Source organism: Scyliorhinus torazame, chromosome 20, assembly GCF_047496885.1.
Source record: "Scyliorhinus torazame isolate Kashiwa2021f chromosome 20, sScyTor2.1, whole genome shotgun sequence".
In the NCBI taxonomy this organism is placed as follows: Eukaryota; Metazoa; Chordata; class Chondrichthyes; order Carcharhiniformes; family Scyliorhinidae; genus Scyliorhinus; species Scyliorhinus torazame.
The window spans coordinates 26,979,172-27,003,807 of NC_092726.1; the positions used below are offsets into that span (position 1 = coordinate 26,979,172).

At 50.1% G+C, this 24,636-nt stretch overlaps 1 protein-coding gene across 1 annotated transcript in view; it reads left to right on the forward strand.

The window, feature by feature from the left end:
* The first annotated feature begins 12,111 nt into the window (after positions 1 to 12,111).
* Positions 12,112 to 24,636, forward strand: part of ggcx (gamma-glutamyl carboxylase) — a 59,652-nt gene continuing 47,127 nt past the window's right edge. The window contains 5 exon segments of the mRNA XM_072486109.1: positions 12,112 to 12,287; positions 13,642 to 13,848; positions 23,217 to 23,375; positions 24,559 to 24,585; positions 24,588 to 24,634. Of these exon segments, the coding sequence (XP_072342210.1) occupies positions 12,251 to 12,287; positions 13,642 to 13,848; positions 23,217 to 23,375; positions 24,559 to 24,585; positions 24,588 to 24,634 (477 nt within the window). The 5' untranslated portion in view covers positions 12,112 to 12,250.

Here is a 24,636-nt window from a genome sequence, read left to right on the forward strand (position 1 = left end):
TGCTGCCTCACGGCGCCAGGGTCCCGGGTTCGATTCCTGGCTTGGGTGACTGTGGGGAGTCTGCACGTTCTTCCCCGTGTCTGCGCGGGTTTCCTCCGGGTGCTCCGGTTTCCTCCCACAGTCCAAAGGTGTGCAGGCTAGGTGGATTGGCCGCGCTAAATTGCCCCTTAGTGTCCAAAGATGTGCTGGTTAGGTGGGGTTACGGGGATAGAGCAGGGGAGGTGAGTGGGCCTAGGTTCGGGTGTTCTTTTGGAAGGTTGGTGCAGACTCGATGGGCCGAATGGCCTCCTTCTGCACTGTAGGGGTTCTGCGATTAAAATAAAAATGAAGTGTAAAATAATAAAAGGATCGTACAATCATGAACATTTCAGTATTGCAGTTGGTTTCAAAATGCTGATCTCCCTAATTTACAGAACAGCAATGAAAGGTCTCCGCACGCTACGTTTTGTATTCAAGTCCATTGACCAGGTCGGGGTCATTAGATTCTCAATCATTTACCTCCTATTTATGAGTTTTCTGAACCGTAGAATCCTTACAGTGCAGAAGGAGGCCATTCGGCCCATCGAGTCGGCACCGACCCATCGAAAGAGCAGCCTACCTAGGCCCAAAGCCCCACCCTATTCCTCCATCCCCACCTAAAGGGGCAATTTAGCCTGGCCAATCCACCTAACCTGCACATCTTTGGACTGTGGGAGGAAACCGGAGCACCCGGAGGAAACCCACGCACACACGGGGAGGATGTGCAAACACAAAGTAGAGGATTGGTCTACGTGTCCGTTCAAGTTGTTGAACAATGGACGGGATTCCCCAGTCCAGCCGCCCGGAATTCCCGCAGAACGTTTTCCCTCCTCAATTCCACAGCCCAATTCCTTTCAATAGACAGCGCCAACAGGAAGCGGGATTGAAGAATTTCCTGGCAAAGTCCAGGCGGAGCTTTTCCCACTTTTCCGTGAGGGAAACGCACATTCAGTTCTTTGTGCCAGGTTAGCTGTGGTACGCATTCCCCAGGATTATCTTAAACAATCATCTCTGAACACTTTCCATCTTGTTCCCGTGATCTGTGGTACGTTCAGCATTCCAAACCTATTCTGTCGTTTTCTATTAAATACAGCCCGAGGTATGTTTTCACATCGAGAAGGGAGGCTCTTAAAAACTGATGGAGTCTTCTCTCCAGAAGCAGAGGCAGAGAGCAGATCGCTCTGGATGCGAGAGGGATTCGTCCATTTTGTAGATGCCAGCAGTGCTGGTGTGAACACCAGGGCCTCTGGTGAACAACCCATGAAGAAGAAGCTGAAAACAGGAACAAAGCAGCATAAAGATGATTACTTGAGGTATGGCTTTGTTAATTGTGCCAATGCAAATCAGGATGCAAAGCCCATGTGTGTTGTAAGCAGGGAAGTACTGGCAAATGAAAGATTAAAACCCTCAAAACTTCGAAGACATTTCAAGACTAAACATGGCGGGTTGGATGACAAATCTCTTGATTTTTTTTCAAAGAATGTAATGAGATCTTAAATCATCAGCTGAAGTAATTATCAGAAATGTAACATTGAACGACGAAGCAAGTGAGATCGTGAGGACCAAGCAGGTTCACCGGTCGCACTAAAGGTAAGTGAAAATGGTGGGTCGCGAAGGTTGGGTGGCCTGGGTCGCGAAGGTCAGCTGTGTGGGTTATGAAGGTCGGCTGAGGGTTTGAGGCATATTTTCTGCATCTGGTGGTAGAAGAAAGAACATGTGTGTCAGGTTTCCAAAGGCAAATCTCCCAAGCACGCTGGCACTCATTGAGGCAGACAACTTCGCTGGCTCAGGCACATTGACAGTCGCCTACCCAAGGGTCTTCTGTGTGGTGAGGTAGCCAGGACTGGGAAACCAGTAGAACGCCCAAACCGATCAGGGACACTTGTAAACGTGACATGAACTGTGCCCAAAACTTCGGTTTTCACAGCTGGATTCAGTAGCCGATGGAAGAGGGAAGTGGCAGTCCGGTATGCGTCACCGTGGTGGTTAATGGCCACGACAGCTCGGCTATGCACAAATGTTAATGTCAGGCCCTACCTCCACTTCTGGGTCTCCAACGCCATTGACGCTTGAACACGCCATTCCGGACTGCAGTACTGACAGAGCGTTGCAGCGATGCTGATGTTCAGTATTACTGATACCTGGTATAATATTACTGATACCTGGAGTCGAATTACTGATACTTTATGCAGTATTACTGATTTCTTATGCAGTATTACTGTTACCTGGTGCAGTATTACCGACACCTGGAGTAGCATTACTGATACCTGGTGCAGTATTACTGATGGCGGCACGGTAGCACAAGTGGATAGCACTGTGGCTTGACAGCGCCAGGGTCCCAGGTTCGATTCCCCGCTGGGTCACTGTCTGTGCGGAGTCTGCACGTTCTCCCCCGTGTCTGCGTGGGTTTCCTCCGGGTGCTCCGGTTTCCTCCCACAGGAAGGTTAGGTGGATTGGCCATGATAAATTGCCCTCAGTGACCAAAAAAAAAAGGTTAGGAGGGGTTACGGGGATAGGTGGAAGTGAGGGCTTAAGTGGGTCGGTGCAGACTCAATGGGCCGAATGGCCTCCTTCTGCACTGTATGTTCTATGTTCACACCGTGGGTCGGCATAAAGGATCCCCCTGCACTGGTCGAAGAACGGCAGGAGAGCTCTCCCTGGTGTCTCGGACAACATTCACCCCTCAACCAGCATTCATTTCAGAAACATATTGCGCGGGGTACTCCCTCGGCGGGACCCTCGGCAGCGCACTCACGCCCACGGATTTCCCCACTCACGGCGTGGGGGGGGGGTGTGCCCACAATGGGAAACCCCATTGGCCAGCTCTCGGGACGGGGAATCCCGCTGCCGGTGGGGGGCGTGCGGAGAAGCCCGCCATTATCTGGCTATGATCTCATTGCTGTTTGCGGGAATTTTGATGCAAATGAGCTGTCTTGCTCCCGATGTTGCAATGCTGACAAATGAGGGCTCTTTGGGGTGTCGGTGGATATGCGGGGTTTGTGTGCTAAAAGGGGATCTTTGGGCTTTCCTAGGGCCGGGCAAGGGGGAAAGGGACCCGGGCGGGGGCCTCCACGCTGGCCGGTTTAAGCCGGCCAGTGAACGGGAGTGAGGTGGGGGAGGGGCTGCGGCCATCGGAGCCTGGCAGAACAGGGTCCGAGTGGTCTAGCCGGGGTGGAGAGTTGGGGGGAAGGAACCGAGGTTGGGGGGAGGAGTTTTACAAGAGGCAGTGGACGGGAGGAGCTGGAGACTTGGGCGGGAGGGTGTACAACTCTTGGGTATCATGTACGGTACTCTTTCAGAGGCTGGATGGCGTTGAGTGTAGGGGGGGGAGGGGGAGTGGACTCTATAGGTAAATGGTGACCATGGGCGGTCCTGGACTCCTTTTTCTTTTTCTCCTTTGTTTTTTGTTTCCACCGTGGGAGGGTTTGTTTTACTGGATGCATATATTGACAGGTGGGCCGTTGTTTGGGGTGGTGGGAGGATGGGATCGTTAGTATTGTTAAGGGGATTGATTTTGTATTTGTTACTGTTTACCGTTTGTGGGTGGGGTGTAGATTTTTGAAGGAAAATGTGAAAATGGCGAATAAAAAAAAAAATATTTTAAAAAAACTTCACAGGCAGATAATGTTCTTTTAGGCGGATTGGCCTAAATTGCCCCTTATTGTCCAAAAGGTTAGGTGGGGTTACGGGGATAGGGCGGGAGGGGTGGGCCTAGGTAGGGGGCTCTTTCAGAGGGCTGACGCAGACTCAGTGGGCCGAATGGCCTCCTTCTGCACTGTAGGGATTCAACGATTCTGTTGCAATAGCTTCCTCCTGATGGGCCATTTTTCTTCCATCTATACCACGTCATTTTGTTACTCCCTCCCAATCCCGCAACGGCACAGTACTCCTTCTTGAGAAGGCGATGTGCTAATCGTGTTGCTCAATTCCATGGTGGATATGAAGGGTGTGGAAAAATTTCAACCACTGAGCAGAACTCCACTGATAGAACTGGCTTAGGGCCCAGTACTAACTTGGCAATGAGGAGGAAGTTAGCCTTTGTGAAGTTAGTGGTATCTGCGGGTGTGAGGGGGGTGGGGGGAGAATATTACTGGGTGTAGTATTACTGATACCTGGTTCAGTATTACTGATATCTGGTGCAGCATTACTGATACCTGGTATAATATTACTGATACCTAGAGTAGTATTACTGATACCTGGTGTAGTATTACTGATACCTGGTATAATATTACTGATACCTAGAGTAATATTACTGATACCTCATGCAGTATTACTGATATCTTATACAGTATTACTGTTACCTGGTGTAGTATTACTGATACCTGGTATGATATTACTGATACCTAGAGTAGTATTACTGATACCTGGTGCAGTATTACTGATACCTGGTATAATATTACTGATACCTAGAGTAGTATTACTGATACCTGGTGTAGTATTACTGATACCTGGTATAATATTACTGATACCTAGAGTAGTATTACTGATACCTCATGCAGTATTACTGATATCTTATACAGTATTACTGTTACCTGGTGTAGTATTACTGATACCTGGTATGATATTACTGATACCTGGAGAAGTATTATTGATACCGCATGCAGTATTGATGATATCTTATGCAGTATTACTGTTACTTGGTGCAGTATTACTGATACCTGGTGCAGTATTACTGATACCTGGTGTAGTATTACTGATACATGGTATAATATACTGATACCAGGAGTAGTATTGCTGATTTCTTATGCAGTATTACTGATACCTGGCCCAGTATTACTGATATCTGTATAATATTACTGATACCTGGAGTCAAATTACTGATACCTCATGCAGTATCACTGATATCTTATACAGTATTACTGTTACCTGGTGCAGTATTACTGATACCTGGCCCAGTATTACTGATATCTGTATAATATTACTGATACCTGGAGTCGAATTACTGATACCTCATGCAGTATTACTGATATCTTATACAGTATTACTGTTACCTGGTGTAGTATTACTGATACCTGGTGAAATATTACTGATACCTGATGCAGTATTACTGATACCTGGTATAATATTACTGATACCTGGAGTAGTATTACTGATACCTCATGCAGTATTACTGATATCTTATACAGTATTACTGTTACCTGGTGTAGTATTACTGATACCTGGTGCAGTATTACTGATACCTGGTGCAGAATTACTGATACCTTGTGTACTATTACCGATACCTGGTATAATATTACTGATACCTGTAGTAGTATTACTGATACCTGCTGCAGTATTACTGATACCTGTATAATATTACTGATACCTGGAGTCGAATTACTGATACCTCATGCAGTATTACTGATATCTTATACAGTATTACTGTTACCTGATGCAGTATTACTGATACCTGGTGCAGTATTACTGAAATCTGTGCTTTCTTGGTGGTAGCGTCGACGTGGGTGGACCAGGACAGACTTTTGGAGATGTGCACACCTAGGAATTTGAAACTGCTAACCATCTCCACCTCGGCCCCGTTGATGCTGACAGGGGTGTGTACAGTACTTTGCTTCCTGAAGTCAATGACCAGCTCTTTAGTTTTGCTGACATTGAGGGAGAGATTGTTGTTGTACACCACTCCACTAGGTTCTCTATCTCCCTCCTGTATTCGGACTTATCGTTATTCGAGATCCGATACACTACGGTCGTGTCATCAGCAAACTTGTAGATGAAGTTGGAGCCAAATTTTGCCACAGAGTCGTGTGTGTATAGGGAGTATAGTTGGGGGTTAATAACGCAGCCTTGCGGGGCCCCGGTATTGAGGACTATTGTGGAGGAGGTGTTGTTTATCCTTACTGATTGTGGTCTATGGGTCAGGAAGTCGAGGATCCAGTTGCAGAGGGAGGAGCCAAGTCCTAGGTTTTGGAGTTTTGGCTGGGATTATGGTGTTGAAGGCGGAGCTGTAGTCAATCTGATGTTGGAGGCCTTGAAATCCGTGTAAAACCCATTGGGCCATGTGCGAAAGAGAATATTTGACCCAAAATATATTTTGTGGATGTGACCTATGCTTGTAAGTATCGTGAGGCACCTCATGTTACATAGGGTTTCGAAATAAACTGAACTGTAAGGCACTTTAGCTCACTGGGCTAAATCGCTGGCTTTTAAAGCAGACCAAGGCAGGCAAGCAGCGCGGTTCAATTCCCATACTAGCCTCCCCGAACAGGCGCCGGAATGTGGCGACTAGGGGCTTTTCACAGTAACTTCGTTGTAGCCTACTCGTGACAATAAGCGATTTTCATTTCATTTCAGTGGACGGCACGGCAGCACAGTGGTTAGCACAGTTGCTTCACAGCTCCAGGGTCCCAGGTTCGATTCCCGGCTTGGATCACTGTCCGTGCGGAGTCTGCACGTTCTCCCCGTGTCTGCGTGGGTTTCCTCTGGGTGCTCCGGTTTCCTCCCACAGTCCAAAGATGTGCAGGTTAGGTGGATTGGCCGTGATAAATTGCCCCTTAGTGACCAAAAAAAAAAGGTTAGGTGGGGTTACTGGGTCTCGGGGATAGGGTGGAGGTGTGAACTTGGGTAGGGTGCTCTTTCCAAGGGCCGGTGCAGACTCGATGGGCCGAATGGCCTCCTTCTGCACTGTAAATTGTATGATTCTATGATTTTATACCATCCCATATTTGATGAGTTATGTAATGTACTTATGCAATGTATGTTTCGTAACTATAGATTATCTGTTTCTGTGTTTAATTTGGGCACAGATCCTTCGTTTCTTCAGCCATTGAGGACTTGATTTTCTTTTTTAAAACAAATTTAGAGTACCCTCAATTCTTTTTTTCCAACGAAGGGGCAATTGAGCGCGGCCAATCCACCTACCCTGCACATCTTTGGGTTGTGGGGGTGAGAGCCACGCAGACACACGGGGGAGAATATGCGGAAGAGTTGATTTTTAACCTGGCAGAGTTCCTGTTTGCCAGGCAAAGGGTCAGGCCACTAGTTCCACGATCAACTGTTAAAACAATTTTGCAACAACGTGTGGGTTGAAGGCAGGACTGTCGGATGGGGGTCGAGTGGGAGGACATTAAAAACATAGCAAATTCGGAGCACAAGTAGGCCATTTGGCCCCTTCGAGCCTATCCCTTCATTCAACACGATCGTTGCTGACTCATAGCTAATCCTCTACCTCAACACCACACTCCCGCACTCTCCCCGAAACATTTCAAGTGGGCAATTAGTTTCTTTTTATAAATTTAGAGTGCACAGTTCTTTTTTTCCCAATTGAGGGGCAATTTAGCGTGTCCAATCCTCCGACCCTGCACATATTTTGCCTGCACAGACTTGATGGGCTTGAATGACCTCTTCTCTGAGCTCTGCAAACTCGAATCTCAAGATCTCATTCCAAAACTGGAACCTTGCTGCAACTAATTCCCTCCCCCACCACTTGGGTGACAAGGTGACTGAGCAGTTAGCACTGCTGCCTCACGGCGCCGAGGGCCCAGGTTCGATTCCGGCCCCGGGTCTCCGTCCGTGTGGAGTTTGCTCATTCTCCCCTGTGTCTGGGTGGGTCTCACCCCCCACAACCCAAAGATGTGCAGGGTAGGTGGATTGGCCACGCTAAATTGCCCCTTAATTGGGAAAAAAGAATATCTGTGCTGGTTCTCTGGTAAAACAATCCAAATATTCCCGCTCCTCTGGTGTTTACCCACTGCCTTGCGAATATTTCAAGCATGTCGAAATATTCAGAACATGAGGAGGGATTTAGCCCCTCGAACCCGCTCCGCCTGTTAATTAGTTCTTGGCTGATGTGTACCTCAACTATACTTAACTTCAAACCATTTTGCCTGAAATAATGCAAATTTAATGGCAGGTCCTTGTTCAAAGTGTCCCAATCCAATCCATTTCTTGGCCGCTGCCAAGGATTAGACACTTTGGGAGGGGGGGGGGGGGGGGGGGGGGGGGGAGTCGGATCCTTGGGAGGGTCGGGAGAGTTGGGGGTGACGGGACTTTTGGGACGTTGTGGCAGGGAGCGAGATCAGCTATTCGGAGAGTGGAGTCCGACACGGGGTCAGTCAGAGATCAAGGGTTGGGGACGGGAGAGAGTGAGTTGGACTCGGGGAGGAGCCAGTCGGGCAGCGACCAGTTTGATCATGGGAATAGAAGCAGTAGAGGCTGGTGGGCTAGGGGCAGGGGGGGTGGTGAGGGGAAATAAATCCTGCTCCTCTTGGCCCACAAGCAGTGCTGGAAAGGATCTTACCTATTGGATCAGGCCATCCATTCTAACTCCTCTTGGCTGCTGTATTCCCTCAGGCATACATCTGGAACAGTGAACGCTAGTTGTCTACCTCCAAAATTGTCTCTATTGCAGCCCAAAGTGGGCTCTCCACTTGCCTAATCTCCATCACCCGCCTGCCCCCCCTGTCCGTTTGGAGGTTAATACTGCCTAAGAAGTCTCATTCTTTGGTTTATTGTTAAGTTGTAGTTCCTTCGGTAATTCCGACCATAGTGGAAAGTTGTAGAGATGCTTTATCTAGTATATAGAGAATGGTGTCTTTGTGTCAGTAACTTAATTAGGTCTCTTCTTCGATTTAAAAAAAATATTCCTTCATGAGATGTGGGTGTCCATCCCTAGTTACCCCTCGGGAAGGTGGTGGGTGAGCCGCCTTCTTGCGCCGCTGCGGTCCGTGTGGTGTAGGTACACCCACAGTGCTGTTAGGGAGGGAGCTCCAGGATTTCGACCCAGCGACAGTGAAGGAACGGCCGATATATTTCCAAGTCGAGGTGGTGAGTGACTTGGAGGGGAACCTCCAGGTGGTGGGGTTCCCAGGTATCTGCTGCCCTTGTCCTTCTAGATGGTGGTGGGTTTTGTAAGTTTTGTTTTTATTCGTTCCTGGGTCATGAGCGTTGCTGGCTCGGCCAGCATTTATTGCCCATCCCTAATTGCCCTTGAGGGGGCAGTTATGGTAGCACGGTGCTTAGCACTGTGGCTTCACAGCTCCAGGGACCCGGGTTCGATTCCCGACTTGGGTCACTGTCTGTGCGGAGTCTGCACGTTCTCCCCGTGTCTGCGTGGGTTTCCTCCGGGTGCTCCGGTTCCCTCCCACAAGTCCCGATTAGGTGAATTGGACATTCTGAATTCTCCCTGTGTACACGGACAGGCGCCGGAGTGTGGCGACTAGGGGCTTTTCACAGTAACTTCATTACAGTGTTAATGTAAGCTGACTTGTGACAATAATAAAGATTATTATTAAACATGAACCACATTACTGTGGGTCTGGAGTCACATGTAGGCCAGACCAGGTAAGGACAGCAGATTTCCTTCCCTAAAGGACATTAGTGAACCAGATGGGTTTTTACGACAATTGACAATGATTTCATGGTCGTCACTGGACTTTTAATTCCAGATTTTGTTTTTTATTGAATTCAAAGTTCACGATCTGCAGTGGCGGGATTTGAACTTGAGTCCTCAGTGCATTACTCTTTGTCTCTGGTGCTGTTGAATGTGCCTTGGTGAGTTGCTACCTTTGATAGATGGCACTGTAGCCACCTGGGTTGGCCACTTCCCGATTTAAAATGGAGATCTGCAAAGGATGCAGGGAAATTCAGCCAACACAGGAGAAACAAGCAGGTGCAAAGTTTCCTGTGTATCAGAACTTGCAGAAACCCAGACAGCACTGAAACCAACAGCCATCTGCATACTAATGAGCGATCCCCGGGAACAATCGAAACATTTAAGGTGAATAAGTCCAAGCCAGACTCCTCGGCGCCAGCAGGAGCCAAGACAAAGGAAGGCCAACGGACACTTAGGGACCGCCCAGCGATCAGGGGACATCTCCAGTATTGGAGAAATCGATCCAAGTGATCGGAACGCAGTCCAATCACTTGGAACCAGATACGGGGTCCGCCCCGAAGGGCGGGAAGCCCCTGGGGACTATAAGGTAGAGCCCCCAAGTTCAAATCGTCCTTCTTGGCAGGGTCACTCAGCAGCTCGAACTACCCCTTGAAAGTGACCTGCCTAAGTTGCTGCATCAACCAAGTAAGTCTCCAGTCAACGCACGCTACAAGATAGGCGCTCCTAGCTACCAGTCCATACCAGCTTTTGAATCCCGCAGACTCAGAATCGAAGGAAAGGCAATTTGTTCCCCTGACCTGGTGGGCCAGTTCCGAAGCTAAGTATAGGCCTTTTGGTGTTAGAGATAGTCTAGTAAGTAGAGTTTTATGCATGAGTAGTGATTGACTGTGTATAATAAATGTGTTTTGATTTGAAACTTACTAACTGGTGTATTGAGTTATTGATCAGCACTTGAACTTGAACCTCGTGGAGGTATCATAAAGATACCTGGCGACTCTAGAGCAAAGGTTATAGAAACAGAGTAAATTAAGTAAAGACACAACGGGCAACAAATTAAGAGCCAACCAAAGTTAGCAACAGTGATATAGATTGTAAAACAATGAGACTTCAGCATGAATTTCCCTACTATCTACTTCCTGTTAGCGAATCAACCATTTGTACTTGCTAATATGTTACCCCCCTCATCATGACCTTTGACTTTGTGTTTGATATGGCACCTTTTGAAAACTGAAGTGGACGGGGAGAGGATGTTTCCACAAGTAGAAAAACTAGAACCAGAGGACACAATCTCAGACTGAAGGGACGATCCTTTAAAACAGAGATGAGGAGGAATTTCTTCAGCCAGAGGGTGGTGAATCTGTGGAACTCTTTGCCCCAGAAGGCTGTGGAGGCCAAATCACTGAGTGTCTTTAAGAAAGAGATAGATACGGTGGCGCAGTGGTTAGCACTGCAGTCTCACAGCACCTAGGTCCCAGGTTCGATCCCGGATCTGAGTCACTGTCCGTGTGGAGTTTGCACATTCTCCCCGTGTTTGCGGGGTGATGTGCAGGTTAGGTGGATTGAACACGCCCCTAAATTGGAAAAATGAATTGGGTACTCTAAATTGCCACGGTCATCCCCACACCCCCACTACTTGCCTTCAAACAACCGCGCAACCTCAAACAGACCATTGTTTGCAGCAAACTACCCAGTCTTCAGAACAGTGACCACGACACCACACAACCCTGCCATGGCAATCTCTGCAAGACGTGCCAGATCATCGACATGGATACCACCATTACACGTGAGAGCACTACCCACCAGGTACGCGGTACATACTCATGCGACTCGGCCAACGTTGTCTACCTCATACGCTGCAGGAAAGGATGTCCCGAAGCGTGGTACATTGGCGAGACCATGCAGACGCTGCGACAACGAATGAACGGACATCGTGCGACAATCACCAGGCAGGAATGTTCCCTCCCAGTCGGGGAACACTTCAGCAGTCAAGGGCATTCAGCCTCTGATCTCCGGGTAAGCGTTCTCCAAGGCGGCCTTCAGGACCCGCGACAACGCAGAATCGCCGAGCAGAAGCTTATAGCCAAGTTCCGCACACATGAGTGCGGCCTCAACCGGGACCTGGGATTCATGTCGCATTACATTCATCCCCCACCATCTGGCCTGCGAAATCCTACCCACTGTCCTGGCTTGACACAATTCACACCTCTTTAACCTGGGGTTACCCCATCTCTGGATCTGTGAAGATTTAATCACCTGCTAATGCTCGCATTCCAAGCATTGTCTGGCATCTTTGAATCTGTCTATATATATGTTTCTGGAACCCACCTCTTCATTCACCTGAGGAAGGAGCAGCGCTCCGAAAGCTAGTGATTCGAAACAAACCTGTTGGACTCTAACCTGGTGTTGTAAGACTTCTTATTATAAAAAAGACAGAGATAGATAGGTTCTTGATTTATAAGGGGATCAGGGGTTATGGGGAGAAGGCAGGAGAATGGGGATGAGAAAAATATAAATCATGATTGAATGGTGGAGCAGAATCGATGGGCCGAGTGGCCCTATTCTGCACCTTTGTCTGATGGTCTTACTTATGTGCAGGGTAGGCAAATTGACCACATTTAATTGCCTCTTGATTGGGGGGAAAAAAATAATTGGGTAATCTAAATTTTTAAAATAACTGTATATGAAAGCATTGTGGTCATTTGGTGAACAGCAGTATTCAGGGGGATCTGGGAAAGCTGGGAGGAGCTATTTGACGACAAGGCTTTGCGGCAGTGTGTCTGGGAGCAGAGGGTTGCGAAGGAGCGAGTGGGACGTGCTTTCTGGCGGTGTGGCAAGCTCTGAGGACGTGGTAGCTCCGCTGAGGCTCTAGCCAGCGCTAGTTCCCAGGTCCCAGCGGTGGAGACAATGCAGCGGGCGAGCGGGGACAACCTGGGCAGGACAGGTAAGCGTGCAGACAGCACAGCGCGCAGTCCCCTCCAACAAATGCAACCATCTCTGAAACAGTGCCTGTGTCCACAGGGATAGAACAAACCCAATAGCCAACCTCACTCAGAATCAACAGTGGTTAATGATTTATAATGAGAATCAGCAAATACAGAAAGAGAGGTATATTTCACTGCCATTGCAATGTGTAATGCACCCCTCTTAATCCCCAAAGACCCACTTGTCCTTGAAGTCCTTACTATGCAACAAGCGTTCCTTCTACAAGAAGTCTGGCACAGTGGTCAGCACTGCTATTAAAAAATTTGTTGTACCCAATTTTTTTGTGCCCAATTTTGGAATGGGCAATTTGCCTGCATCTTTACGGGTTGTGGCCAGAGAGCCACGCAGGCACGGGGGGGGGGGGGGGGGGGCGGTGGTGGGGAGAGAATGTGCAAATTCCACACACACGGAGGGTGACCCGGGGTCGGGATGCTGCCGCCGTTAGCACTGCTGCCTCACAGCGCCAGGGACCCGGGTTCGATTCCGGCCTTTGGTGACTGTCTGTGTGGAGTCTGCACGTTTTCCCCGTGTGAGCGTGGGTTTCGTCCGGGTGCTCCGGATTCCCCCCACAGTCCAAAGATGTCCAGGTCAGGTGCATTGGCTGCGCTAAAATTGCCTCTTGGTGTCCAAAGATGTGCAAGTTAGGTAGATTGGCCATGCTAAATTTTCCCTTAGTTATGATATTTATTATTGTCACAAGTAGGCTTACATTAACGCTGCAATGAAGTTACTGTGACAATCCCCTCGTCGCCACATTCCGACGCCTGTTCGGGTGCACTGAGGGAGAATTCAGAATGTCCGATTCACCTAACGAGCACGTCTTTCGGGCCTTGTGGGAGGAAACCGGAGCACCCGGAGGAAACCCACGCAGACACGGGGGAGAACGGGCAGACTCCGCGCAGACAAGCCGGGCATCGAACCTGGGACCCTGGCGCTGTGAAGCAACAGTGCTAACCACTGTTCTACCGTGCTGCCCACGTGTCCAAAGATGTCCAGGTTAGGAGAATTGGCTGGGCTAAAATTACCCCTTAGTGTCCAAAGATGTGCAGATTAGGTGGGGTTACGGGAATAGGGTGGGGAGTGGGTCTAGTGGGGACGCTCTTTCGAAGGGTCGGTGCAGACTCGACATGCCGAATAGCCTCCTCCTGCACAGTAGGGATTCTATAATTGTATTAAATGGTGGAGCAGGCTTAAGAGACTTCTGCATGGCCTCCTATGGCTCCTTGTTTGTAACATTTTGGGGGATGGGCGGGAGGAGGGGATTAACAATAAGAAATAAGTTGCTATTTGGTCTGTTTTGCTTTGGGGCAAAGCTGCTGCCTCTGGTTCCAGCTCTCCGGCTACACCTCAGCGCGTGAGGACGCAAACCCCGCAGGAGACCCGGACGGAGGAGGAGGTGGGCAAAATGAAGAGGATCTTTGGGTTTGAGCTGTCAGATCTGCGAAGCTGGCACCGATTTGTCTGTCTGCTGAACCGGCCCACCGACCCCGCGTCCCTGGGGGTCTTCAGGTTTCTGTTTGGTGAGTCCAGACGTCTTTCCTGCCTGTCGAGAGCGGTGGTGGGTGGGTGGGAGGTGGAGGGGTGCAAAGCATGTGGCACTGTTCAAAGCAGAGAAGGATCATCCTTAGTTAGGCCTCATTTGGAATATTGCGCACAATTCCGGTCGCCACACTGCCAGAAGGAGCTGGGTGCTTTGGAAAAGGTGCAGGAGTGGTTTACTAGGATGTTGCCTGCACAGGACCTTAGTTGGGCCTCATTTGGAATATTGCGCACAATTCTGCTCGCCACGCTACCAGAAGGATGTGGCTGCTTTGGAGGGGGTGCAGAAGCGGTTTATTAGGAAGTTGGCTGGTATGGAGGGCATTCGCTATGAGGAGAGGTTAGATAAACACGGCCTGTTCTCACTGGAACGACGGAGGTTGAGAAGCGACCTGATCGAGGTCTACAAGATTATGAGTGGCATGGACAGAGTGGATAGTCAGATGCTCTTTCCTAGGGTAGGAGAGTCACGTACTGGGGGACATAGGTTTAAAGTGCGTGGGGAAAAGTTTAGAACAGATGTGCGAGGCAAGTTTCTTTACACAGAGGGTGGTAAATATATGGGAGGCGCTGCCCGGGGAGGTGGTGGGAGCAGGTACCAAAGCGGCATTTAGGGGACATCTAGACAAATATATGAATAGGGCGGGAACGGAAGGATACGGACTCCGTAAGTGCAGACGGTCTTACTATAGGCAGGTACCAGGGTCGGCGCAGGCTTGGAGGGCCGAAGGGCCTGTTCCTGCGCTGTATTCTTTGTTCTTATCCCAGAAAACATTTATCCTACCAGTCTAAACTTTTTAAAAACAAAAGTATTATTTGGCCTGCAGTGTGTGACAGCTTGCTGCGTGCAATTTGGTTGCTGTTTCTAACATGACCGTAAGAGTTGTCTTATCCCGTTCATTGACAATTACCCCCTGTCTCTCGAAGTGTCTCCTGAACAAGTAGAAGCAAACTTTGAGATAAAAGTGACTTCAACAGAAAGTTTTTTTGAAAAAAGTGTAACTCACTTAACAGGCGATTGGTTAATTCGACATTAATCAATTATCCCAAGTTAATTAAGTTTCCCATGACTTCTGTCCCACGTTCAAGCTCCTTATGTCACGCCTGGTCACGGCTAGGATGTTTCAATCTTGTTGAATGTACCTTCATAGCAGATAATGTCAGATAACTTCAGAACTTGGGAGTTCATTATTTGTAACACTTGATACAGCCGTGGACAGTGTTTATATAACTTACTCATCAGTCATTTTCAGGAATCTTTTTTTAGCTTAATATTTTAAAGGACCCCCCCTCTATAATTGCTGAACCAACAATGACGATTGTCGCTACGAAAGTACCCCATTGGCTTTCAAACGTTTTCGGAGGTTGTGAAAGGCGCTATAAAAATGCACGCCTTTGTTTCTTAAACAGTTGAAGAGGTGCCCACCCTGTGCGTATGCTCACTGTTCACCTGCTGGGGGTGGGGGTGGGAGAGGAGGGGCCGCTTCTACCTTTTCTAAAGCCTGGGTTAGGCCTCAACTAGGATTGGGCCTCAATTGGGGTGTTGCGGCCAGTTCTCATCGCCACACTTTAGGGAGGGACGTGAGGGTCCCTCGAGTGGGAGATTTGGGAGAAGGTGAGGTTGGAGAAGCTGGAGTTGGTCTCCTCGGAGTGAAGGAGGTGGAGGAGGAGATTTGAACGAGGCGTACAAGATTGCGACAGGTTTGGATAAGGTCGTCAGAGGGAAGCTGTTCCCGTCAGCTGATGGTACAAGGACTCGGGGGGCGGGGGGGGGGGGGGCGAGATTTAAAGTTTTTCGGGGGGGGGGGGGAATTGCGACTAAATTACTGGCTTTTAAAGCAGACCAAGGCAGGCCAGCAGCACGGTTCAATTCCCGTACCAGCATTTCATTTTTTAAATAGTTTTTTTTTCCACGTCAATGTGCTCTAACTGAGAAAGCAGAGTGCTCCAGGCAATCCCTGGTCTGTGTTGCCTGGTGTTAGCCCTTTGAGCCAGGACGGGAGAAAATAAAGAATGAGTTTCCAGTTCTACCCAGTGACCGTGTCTGACTGATCTCACTGCTCAACGCACACAGAAACATACAGAGAAAATAGGATCAGGAGGAGGCCATTCGGCCCATCGAGCCTGCTCCCCCATCCATTATGATCATGGCTGATCATCAAGTTCAATACCCTGATCCCGCCTTCCCCCGATACCCCTCGATTCCTTTAGCCCCAAGAGCTAAATCTAATTCCTTCTTGAAATCTCACAACGTTTTGGCCTCAACTACTTTCTGTGGTAGCAAATTCCACAGATTCACAGCTCTCTGGGTGAAGAAATTTCTCCTCACCTCGGTCCTAAAAGGTTTACCCCTTATCCTCAAACTATGACCCCTAGTTCTGGACTCCCCCACCATCGGGAACATTCTTTCTGAATCTACCCTGTCCTATCCTGTTAGAATTTTACAAGTTTTTATGAGATCTTCTCTCACTCTTCTAAACTCCAATGAATATAATCCGAACCGCCTCATATGACAGTCCCGCCATCCCAGGGATCAGCCTGGTAAACCTTCGCTGCACTCCCTCCATAGCAAGAACATTCTTTGTCAGATAAGGTCCAGCTCTGGTTGACGTGGCGTCGAAACTCTGCAACAGGCTGTGGAGAAAACTGACTAGGCCTCAGCTGACTGCAGGGGTGCTGGCTTGGTGGGTGCGGGGCAGGTGGGGGGCAATGCTGGTTTCTAGTGGCTCCCTGTATGAGCCGAGACTGGTTGGATGTCACCTGGCTACTCCCTAACCCAGGGGTCCGCAACCTGTATGTCCTGGGCATTATGTATCTCTTTAACATCCAATTCGCACCTCCCAACTTTTCCCAGTTGGATCGCATTGACATGGAAAAAAAAACTATTAAAGAAATGAAGCGAGGGCTATTTTTTATTGGAACATAGAACATGCAGTGCAGAAGGAGGCCATTCGGCCCATCGAGTCTGCACCGACCCACTTAAGCCCTCACTTCTACCCTATCCCTCCAACCCATGGACACTAAAAGCAATTTAGCACGGCCAGTCCACCTAACCTGCACACCTTTGGACTGTGGGAGGAAACCGGAGCACCCGGAGGAAACCCACGCAGACACTGGGAGAACGTGTAGACTCCGCACAGACAGTGACCCAAGCCGGGAATCGAGCCTGGGACCCTGGTCTATGCTACCGTGCTGCCCCAAAAAACTATTATTGTGGGTTAAAATATGTTGCACTTTAAGGTTTGAAATGATTATTTTCACAAAAACAGCAATGTGCTCCAATTGAACCAGTTCCAATGGCGATAGATAAATTTGAACAACAGGGTTTATGAAGACTATTTTTGTAGCTTTAATGTAGCAGGGATTATACATTATTCTGAACGAGTTTTGATGACGCGACTCCATAGCCGAGACACTTGTCGTAACTCTACGCACCTTGGGCAGCACGGTGACGCAGTGAGTTAGCACTGCTGCCTCACGGCGCCGAGGTCCCAGGGTTCGAATCCCGGCCCCGGGTCACCGTCCGTGTGGAGTTTGCACATTCTCCCCGTGTCTGCGTGGGTCTCACCCCCACAACCCAAAGATGTGCAGGGTAGGTGGATTGGCCACGCTAAATTGCCCCTCAATTGGAAAAAAAATGAATTGGATACTTTAAATTAGAAAGAAACTCTACGCACCTTAAGTTGAAGGTTGTTTCAAAGCTAACTTTACCGAAAAAATTATTGTAAAAAATAAAAAAAAGTGACAATTCGGCATTTTATAGATTTGAATTGCTACAATTGAGTTGAATTTACATGTCATGGAATGTGGCATGTCCTGGCCATGCCAGCGTTGTTGCTAGTCCTTAATTGCCCTTGAAATAAGTGGCTTAAGGACAGAAATGAGGTCAGCCACATCGCTGTGGGTTTGGAGTAACGTGTAGGCCAGACCGGGTAAGGACTGGGTTCCCCAAAGGGACATTAGTGAACCAGATTGGGTTTTTATCGAACAATGGCTGCCACCCTCACCATTACTGAGGCTACCTTTACATTCCAGATTTTACTGATTGAATTTAAGTTTCAGCGGGAGGCACGGTGACACAATGGTTAGCACCGCTGCCTCACAGGACCCGGGTTCAATTCCCGCCTTGGGGGTGACCGGCTGTGTGGAGTCTGCACGTCCTCCCCGTGTCCTGCGTGGGTTTCCTCCGGGTGCTCCGGTTTCTTCCCACAGTCCCAAAGTAAAAATGTTGGCAGCACTTGGCGGTGAAGCTGGTTTTTGCGCCATCATAATTGCATCACTGGTAGCTCCCTCCCAGTTAATCCCAATTCATTCCTCAGGAATCAACCCTTGGGGGTGATGGTTGACTCCTACAATGCCGAAGGAGGCCATTCGGCCTATCGAGTCTGCACCGCCCCTCCGAAAGAGCACACCACTTAGGCCCAAGCCCTCTCCCCGTGACCCCACCTAACCTTCTGGTCACTTGAGGGTCAATTTTAGCGCTGCCAATCCACCTGACCCGCACATCTTTGGACTGTGGGAGGAAACCGGAGCACCCGGAGGAAACCCGCGCAGATACGGGGGGGGGGGGGGGGAAGAACGGGCAAACTCCACACAGCGAGTGGTCAGGGGTCTGGAGCGGGTTGCCTGAGTGTGAGGGTAGAGGCAGGTTTGGGCGAGGCTATCGAAAGAGAGAGAGAGTGCAGGGCAATGGGCGAGGGAGTGGGAGAAGGCGAGTTACCCTTGCTGAGGACTTGACAAGAACGCAGTGGGCCCAGTACATAAAAAATGTTTCTCTTTTAATTCTTGCCAGTTGACTTTTGCGGGTCCCCTGCCTCGATCAAGGCCGTGCATTCCAGTTAAATGTCGGTGCCGTTACCACTCCCAAATCTTTTTTAAAAACGAACATACAGGGATTCGTTCTTTCCACTGCTAATTCATCCCAGATTTCCTGTGAGGTTCAAAGCGATCATATACCTAGCTCGTAACTTTGGGGGGGGGGGGGGGGCAGATAATTGAACGCACATGGACGGCTACCCTTAACGAGGGCTGAATCACCGTCCGTCAGGCCGTCACCTGTGTTGTGCGCGTGGCATGTTTTCTGGTTCTAGTTATGATGTGCGGAGGTGTACGGTCTTGGGAGCTGATTAGAACTTGCACTTTTTTTTAAACACCAGCGATCTTACCGAGACACATAAGATCCCGAGGGAACGTGACAGGGTGGATGCTGAAGAGGATGTTTTCCCTCGTTGGGGCGACGAGAAATAGGGGACACGGTTTAAGAACAAGAGGTCACCCTTAGCCCCAGTGGTTAGCACTGTTGCTTCACAGCTCCAGGGTCCTAGGTTCACAGTGTTAAAGTAAGCCTACTTGTGACACTAATGAAGATTATCTTTGTCATTAAGACAGAGATGAGGAGATTTAATTTTTCTCTGAGGGTCGGAAATCTATGGAATTCCATTTCCCGGCGATCAGCGAGGCTGAGATTTATTCAAGGCAGATTTAGACAGATTTCTGATAGACAAGGCAGTCTAGGGTTATTGGAGAGAGGGGGGGAGCGCAGAGAGCAACCGCATTATGTCCCTCACAGATGAGCCCGGGTCCGAAATGTGCAGCAAAAAATCATCACAGAGATACCCTGTGCTCCCCCACCTCACTATCCCCCTCTAAGCCTGAATCCCTCAGCGCAGTAATAATAATCGCTTATTGTCACAAGTAGGCTTCAATGAAGTTACTGTGAAAAGCCCCTAGTCGCCACATTCCGGCGCCTGTTCGGGGAGGCTGGGACGGGAATTGAACCCGCGCTGCTGGCCTTGTTCTGCATTACAAGACAGCTGTTTAGCCCACTGTGCTAAACCAGCCCCAGGTAAAGGGATGGCCGGAATAGCCAAGGGCTCAATCGCCAACGGGAACAGAAGGGGGAAAATGGGCACCCCCTGTCTCATTCCTGGAATAGCGGGAAGTTCTCCGACTGCATGTCATTCGTCCGCACACGAGCTGTCGGATCCTTGTCTCGCAATTTTACCCAAGCCACAAACTTAGGCCCAATTCCAAACTTCTCCAGTACCACCGCAAACCCTAATCCACTCCACTCTGTCGAACGCCTTCTCCGCATCCAACGCCGCCGCCACCTCTAACTCCCTCCCGTGCCGGAGAAAGCTCCACATTCCGCAGCCGTCGCACACTCGACAACAACTGCCTGCCCTTGACGAACCCCGTCTGATCCTCCCCACCACCTGAGGAAGACACTCCTCCAGCCTCACCGCCAACACCTTCGCCAGTACCTTGACATCCACATTCAGTAGAGAAATGGGCCTGTACGACGCACACTGCACCTGGTCCTTAGCCTTTTTGAGTAAAAATGAAATGGATGCCTGCCTCATTGTCTCTGGCAGCCCCCCTTTTACCATCGCATCCTCAAACTTTTCCACCATCAGCATCGGCAACTTATCCTTAAACTTCTTATAAAACTCCACCAGGATGGCCCCCCCAACCCCCCCCCCCCCCCCCCCCCCTCACTACCGCCTTCAATGCCTCCTAAACCCCCGACAATGAGACCTCCCCATTTCGATTGAACTCCACGGACTCCTCCATCACCCTCCCCATCTTGATGCGAAGGTTTGGGTCCGCCAACAAGCCCACATCCGGCCTCTGGGCGGCCCCTTCGCCAGGACCCGCATCCACCCAGTGCGGCGCGTGATCCGATATCACGATCGCCGAGTACTCCTCCTTCTTTACCCCTGCCAGCAACGCCTTCCCTACCACAAGACACAAAGAACAAAGAAAAGTGCACAGGAACAGGCCCTTCAGCCCTCCAAGCCTGTGCCGACCATGCTGCCCGTCTAAACTAAAGTCTTCTGCACTTCCGGGGTCAGTATCCCTCTTTTCCCATCCTATTCATGTATTTGTCAAGATGCCCCTTAAATGTCACTATCGCCCCTGCTTCCACCACCTCCTCCGGCAGCGAGTTCCAGGCACCCACTACCCTCTGTGTAAAAAAAACTTGCCTCGTACATCTCCTCTAAACCTTGCCCCTCGCACCTTAAACCTAAGCCCCCTAGTAATTGACCCCTCTACCCTGGGAAAAAGCCTCTGATTATCCACTCTGTAGACCTCTTTCAGGTCGCCCCTCAACCTCTGTCGTTCCAGTGAGAAGAAACCGAGTTTATTCAACCTCTCCTCATAGCTAAAGCCCTCCGTACCAGGCAACATCCTGGTAAATCTCCTCTGCACCCTCTCTAAATCCTCCACATCCTTCTGGTAGTGTGGCGACCAGAATTGAACACTATACTCCAAGTGTGGCCTAACTAAGGTTCTGTACAGCTGCAACATGACTTGCCAACTTTTGTACTCAGTGCTGAGTACGCCTCCTTCTTGGCCCCTGCCAGCAACGCCTTCCCTACCACAAGACACCTTGTGCACTGAGGAGGAAAACGAATATTCCCTGTCCCGTCAATGCAAAAACCTCCAGGATCCACCCCACCCATCACCATCGTCTCCATTCCCCCCTCCCGCCCTGCTATCAAAGCCAGAATGAAACACCTGGCTCATCGGACCATTCCTCAGCCTCACCTGGTCCTTTACCCTTGGCTGGGTGTCCCGCAACAACACCGCGTCCGCTTTCAAAGCCTTCCGATGCGAGAAAACGTGCGCTCACTTCAGCGGTCCACCCCAAGACCTCGTCCGTTCCACGCCTGCCGTGATCTGAAGGGATGGTGGAGCAGATTCCCACTGGCTGACTGGCCTCCCAAGTCAGATGTTCCTACAACCCCATGTCACTGGTTCAACTACAGTGGTTGGGAAGCCTTTGGGATATACAGCGTTCCAGTATGTGGATTTCTGGGCTCCAGAGCTTCGGAATTCCCTCCACTGTCTCCCCAAGTGTTACCGGCCCGGAATCCGCATTGCTTGCAAATGAATGTTAACCCAAGTTTGCTCCCTCTCTTCACTGTGGAAGATGCAAGCTTTGACCCTTGTGGTTCGTGTGATCCTAGGCTACGGGAAATTCAACCGTGGAGGCGGTGACATTGTGGTATTGTCACTGGACTAGTAAACCCAGAGACCCGGAGGGTAATGCTCTGCCCAGGTTCGAATCCCACCCCCGTAGTTGATGAAATTTGAACGCAACAAAAGTCTGGAATCAGAACTCTAATGGTGGCCATTGGCGATTGTCGTAAAAAAACATCTGGTTCACCAATGTCCGTTAGGGAAGGAAATCTGCCGTCCTTACCCGGTCTGGTCTACATGTGACTCCAGACCCACAACAATATGGTTGACTCTTAACTGCCCCTAGAGGGCAATTAGGGATGGGCAATAAATGTTAGCACAGCCTGCGACGCCCAGTCCAATGAATAAATAAAATTCAACCTTTACAGATGGTTTGCGATCAATAACCCTCATACAGAAATGGCAAATGGTGTTTAATCCAGCCAAATGTGAGGTAATGCATTTTGGTAGGTCTAACAGAGAGGAAATATACCGTAAATGGCAAAACTCTTGCAGAATAGAGAAAATTGGAGAGATCTGGGCGTGCAGGTCCACAGATCTTTGAAGGTGGCAACACAAGTGGACAAGGTTGTCAAGAAAGCACACGGAATGCTTGTCTTCATTGGACGGGGCATCGAGTATAAAAACTGGCAAGTCATGCTGCAGTTGTGTAGAACCTTGGTAAGGCCACACTTGGAATATTGCGCACAATTCTGGTCACCACACTACCAGAAGGATGTGGAGGGCTTTGGAGAGGGTGCAGAGGAGGTTTACCAGGATGTTGCCTGGTCTGGAGGGTGTCAGCTATGTGGAGAGGCTGAATAGACTCGGACTTTTCATTAGAAAGACGGAGGTTGAGGGGCGACCTGATAGAGGTCTACAAGATTATGAGGGGCATGGATAGAGTGGATGGGCAGGCACTCTTTCCCAGGGTGGAGGGGTCACGCACCAGGGGGCATAGGTTAAGGTCCATGGGACAAAGTTTAGAGGAGATGTGCGAGGCAGGTTTTAAACGCAGAGGGTGGTGAGTGCCTGGAACGCGTTGCCAGGGGAGACTGTGGAAGCAGATACATTAACGGTGATCAAAAGGCATCTCGACGAACACATGGATAGGACGGGTATAGAGGGATACGGCACAAGGAAGTGCTGAGGGTTTTGGCCAAGGTTGGTATCATGACCGGTACAGGCTTGGAGGGCCGAAGGGCCTGTTCCTGTGCTGTATTGTTCTTTAGTTGTTCTTTGTAGCCCCCTCTCAATGATTTTATTGGGGTATTTCAAAGAGCTGGCACACTCGCGATGCCCTGAATGGCCTCATTTTGTGTTGTATGTGCCAGGATTTTCTTCTCAAACCTTTCTCCCACTGTCCCCTGCCCCAATCTTGCAGGTTTATTGATGACCATTGACATTCCGCAAGAGCGGGGCTTGAGTTCGCTGGATTTCAGGTACTTGGATGAGCTGGTGGTCTGTCGCTTTCCTCTGTTCAATTTCCTGAAGCCTTTCCCGTTGGACTGGATGTACGTGGTCTTTGTCATCATGTGGCTGGGTGAGTCTGTGGTCTCCGGTCCCTCATTTAGCTCGGGTCTCGTACCCGGAAACCTGAGGGTTTGCTGGCTCCGGTTACACGGGACAGATTGGAGAGGGCCGGGAAGTTCTCCTTGGAGAAGAAGAGGGTTGGGAAAAGAGGCATGACCGACGCGGTCGAAATCGCCGGGGGGGGGGGCTGCTGGGACAGAGTCCACAGCGAGGGAGAGTGCTCCCGTGGGCGGAAGGGTTGAGAATAAGAAGGGAACATAGACTTAAAGTGATTGGCAACAGAGGCAACTGCGGAGGGGCTAGCACCGGGCCGCGTGGAACACAATCGATTCCAATGGGAGACGGTGCGGGATTCGCCGGGTCCGTGATTGGGGGAGGGGGGGAACACCCCTACGACCCTAAGTTCACAGTGAGCAGTTAGCGGCGTGCGCAGCTGCATGGCTGCCTTCCCCGCTGCGACAATGGCGTTCCGTGCCCCCCCCCCCCCAACCCCTCAGCCCCCGCCCCCCCGGCCAGCGGCAGAACTGTCAGCAAACTATGGCGATGTGGGGCACGTTCCGTTCCCCGTCTCTCCCCTCGGCAGCAACGGCGCCGCTTTCATTGTTTCTAAAAGCACAAGTGAACCGCGCCGCCGGGAACTCGGCCCATCGGAGGCGGAGCGTCGCGGAGGCCCCGGGGAATATCGGCTCGGGCCCGCTAATCACATGCAAACGGTGTTTACTGTACGTGCGTTCCGGACCCACGTTGACACTGCTGTCGAGGTGTCAGAGAATAGGGACTTGGGCATCAAATCGCCGCCCTCCCCGATCTTCGCGTCGGAACCTATTCTCCACCCAATCGCGTTTCACGATTTCGGCGTCAGCCAATGCAGAATCCCGCCCAAGGTTTTACAGGGAGGTCCGTGGGGGGGGCAGGAGCTGAGTTTATTTCAAATCTTAGAGTACCCAGTTCATTTTTTCCAATTAAGGGGCAATTTAGCGTGGCCCGGTCCACCTACCCTGCACATCTTTGGGTTGTGGGGGCGAAACCCACGCAGACACGGGGAGAATGTGCAAACTCCAGTGAGCAGGATCGGACCCGGGTCCTCTCCGCCGTGAGGCAGCAGTGCTAACCACTGCGCCGCCGTGCCGCCCGGCGCTAACTCATTTAACATTTCAACACCTGCCTCTCTCTCTCTCTCTCTCTCTTTGCAGGGGCCATCGGAATAATGCTGGATGTTTGTATCGCCTCTCCTGCCTGATGTTTCTCATCCCTTACTGGTACAATTTCTT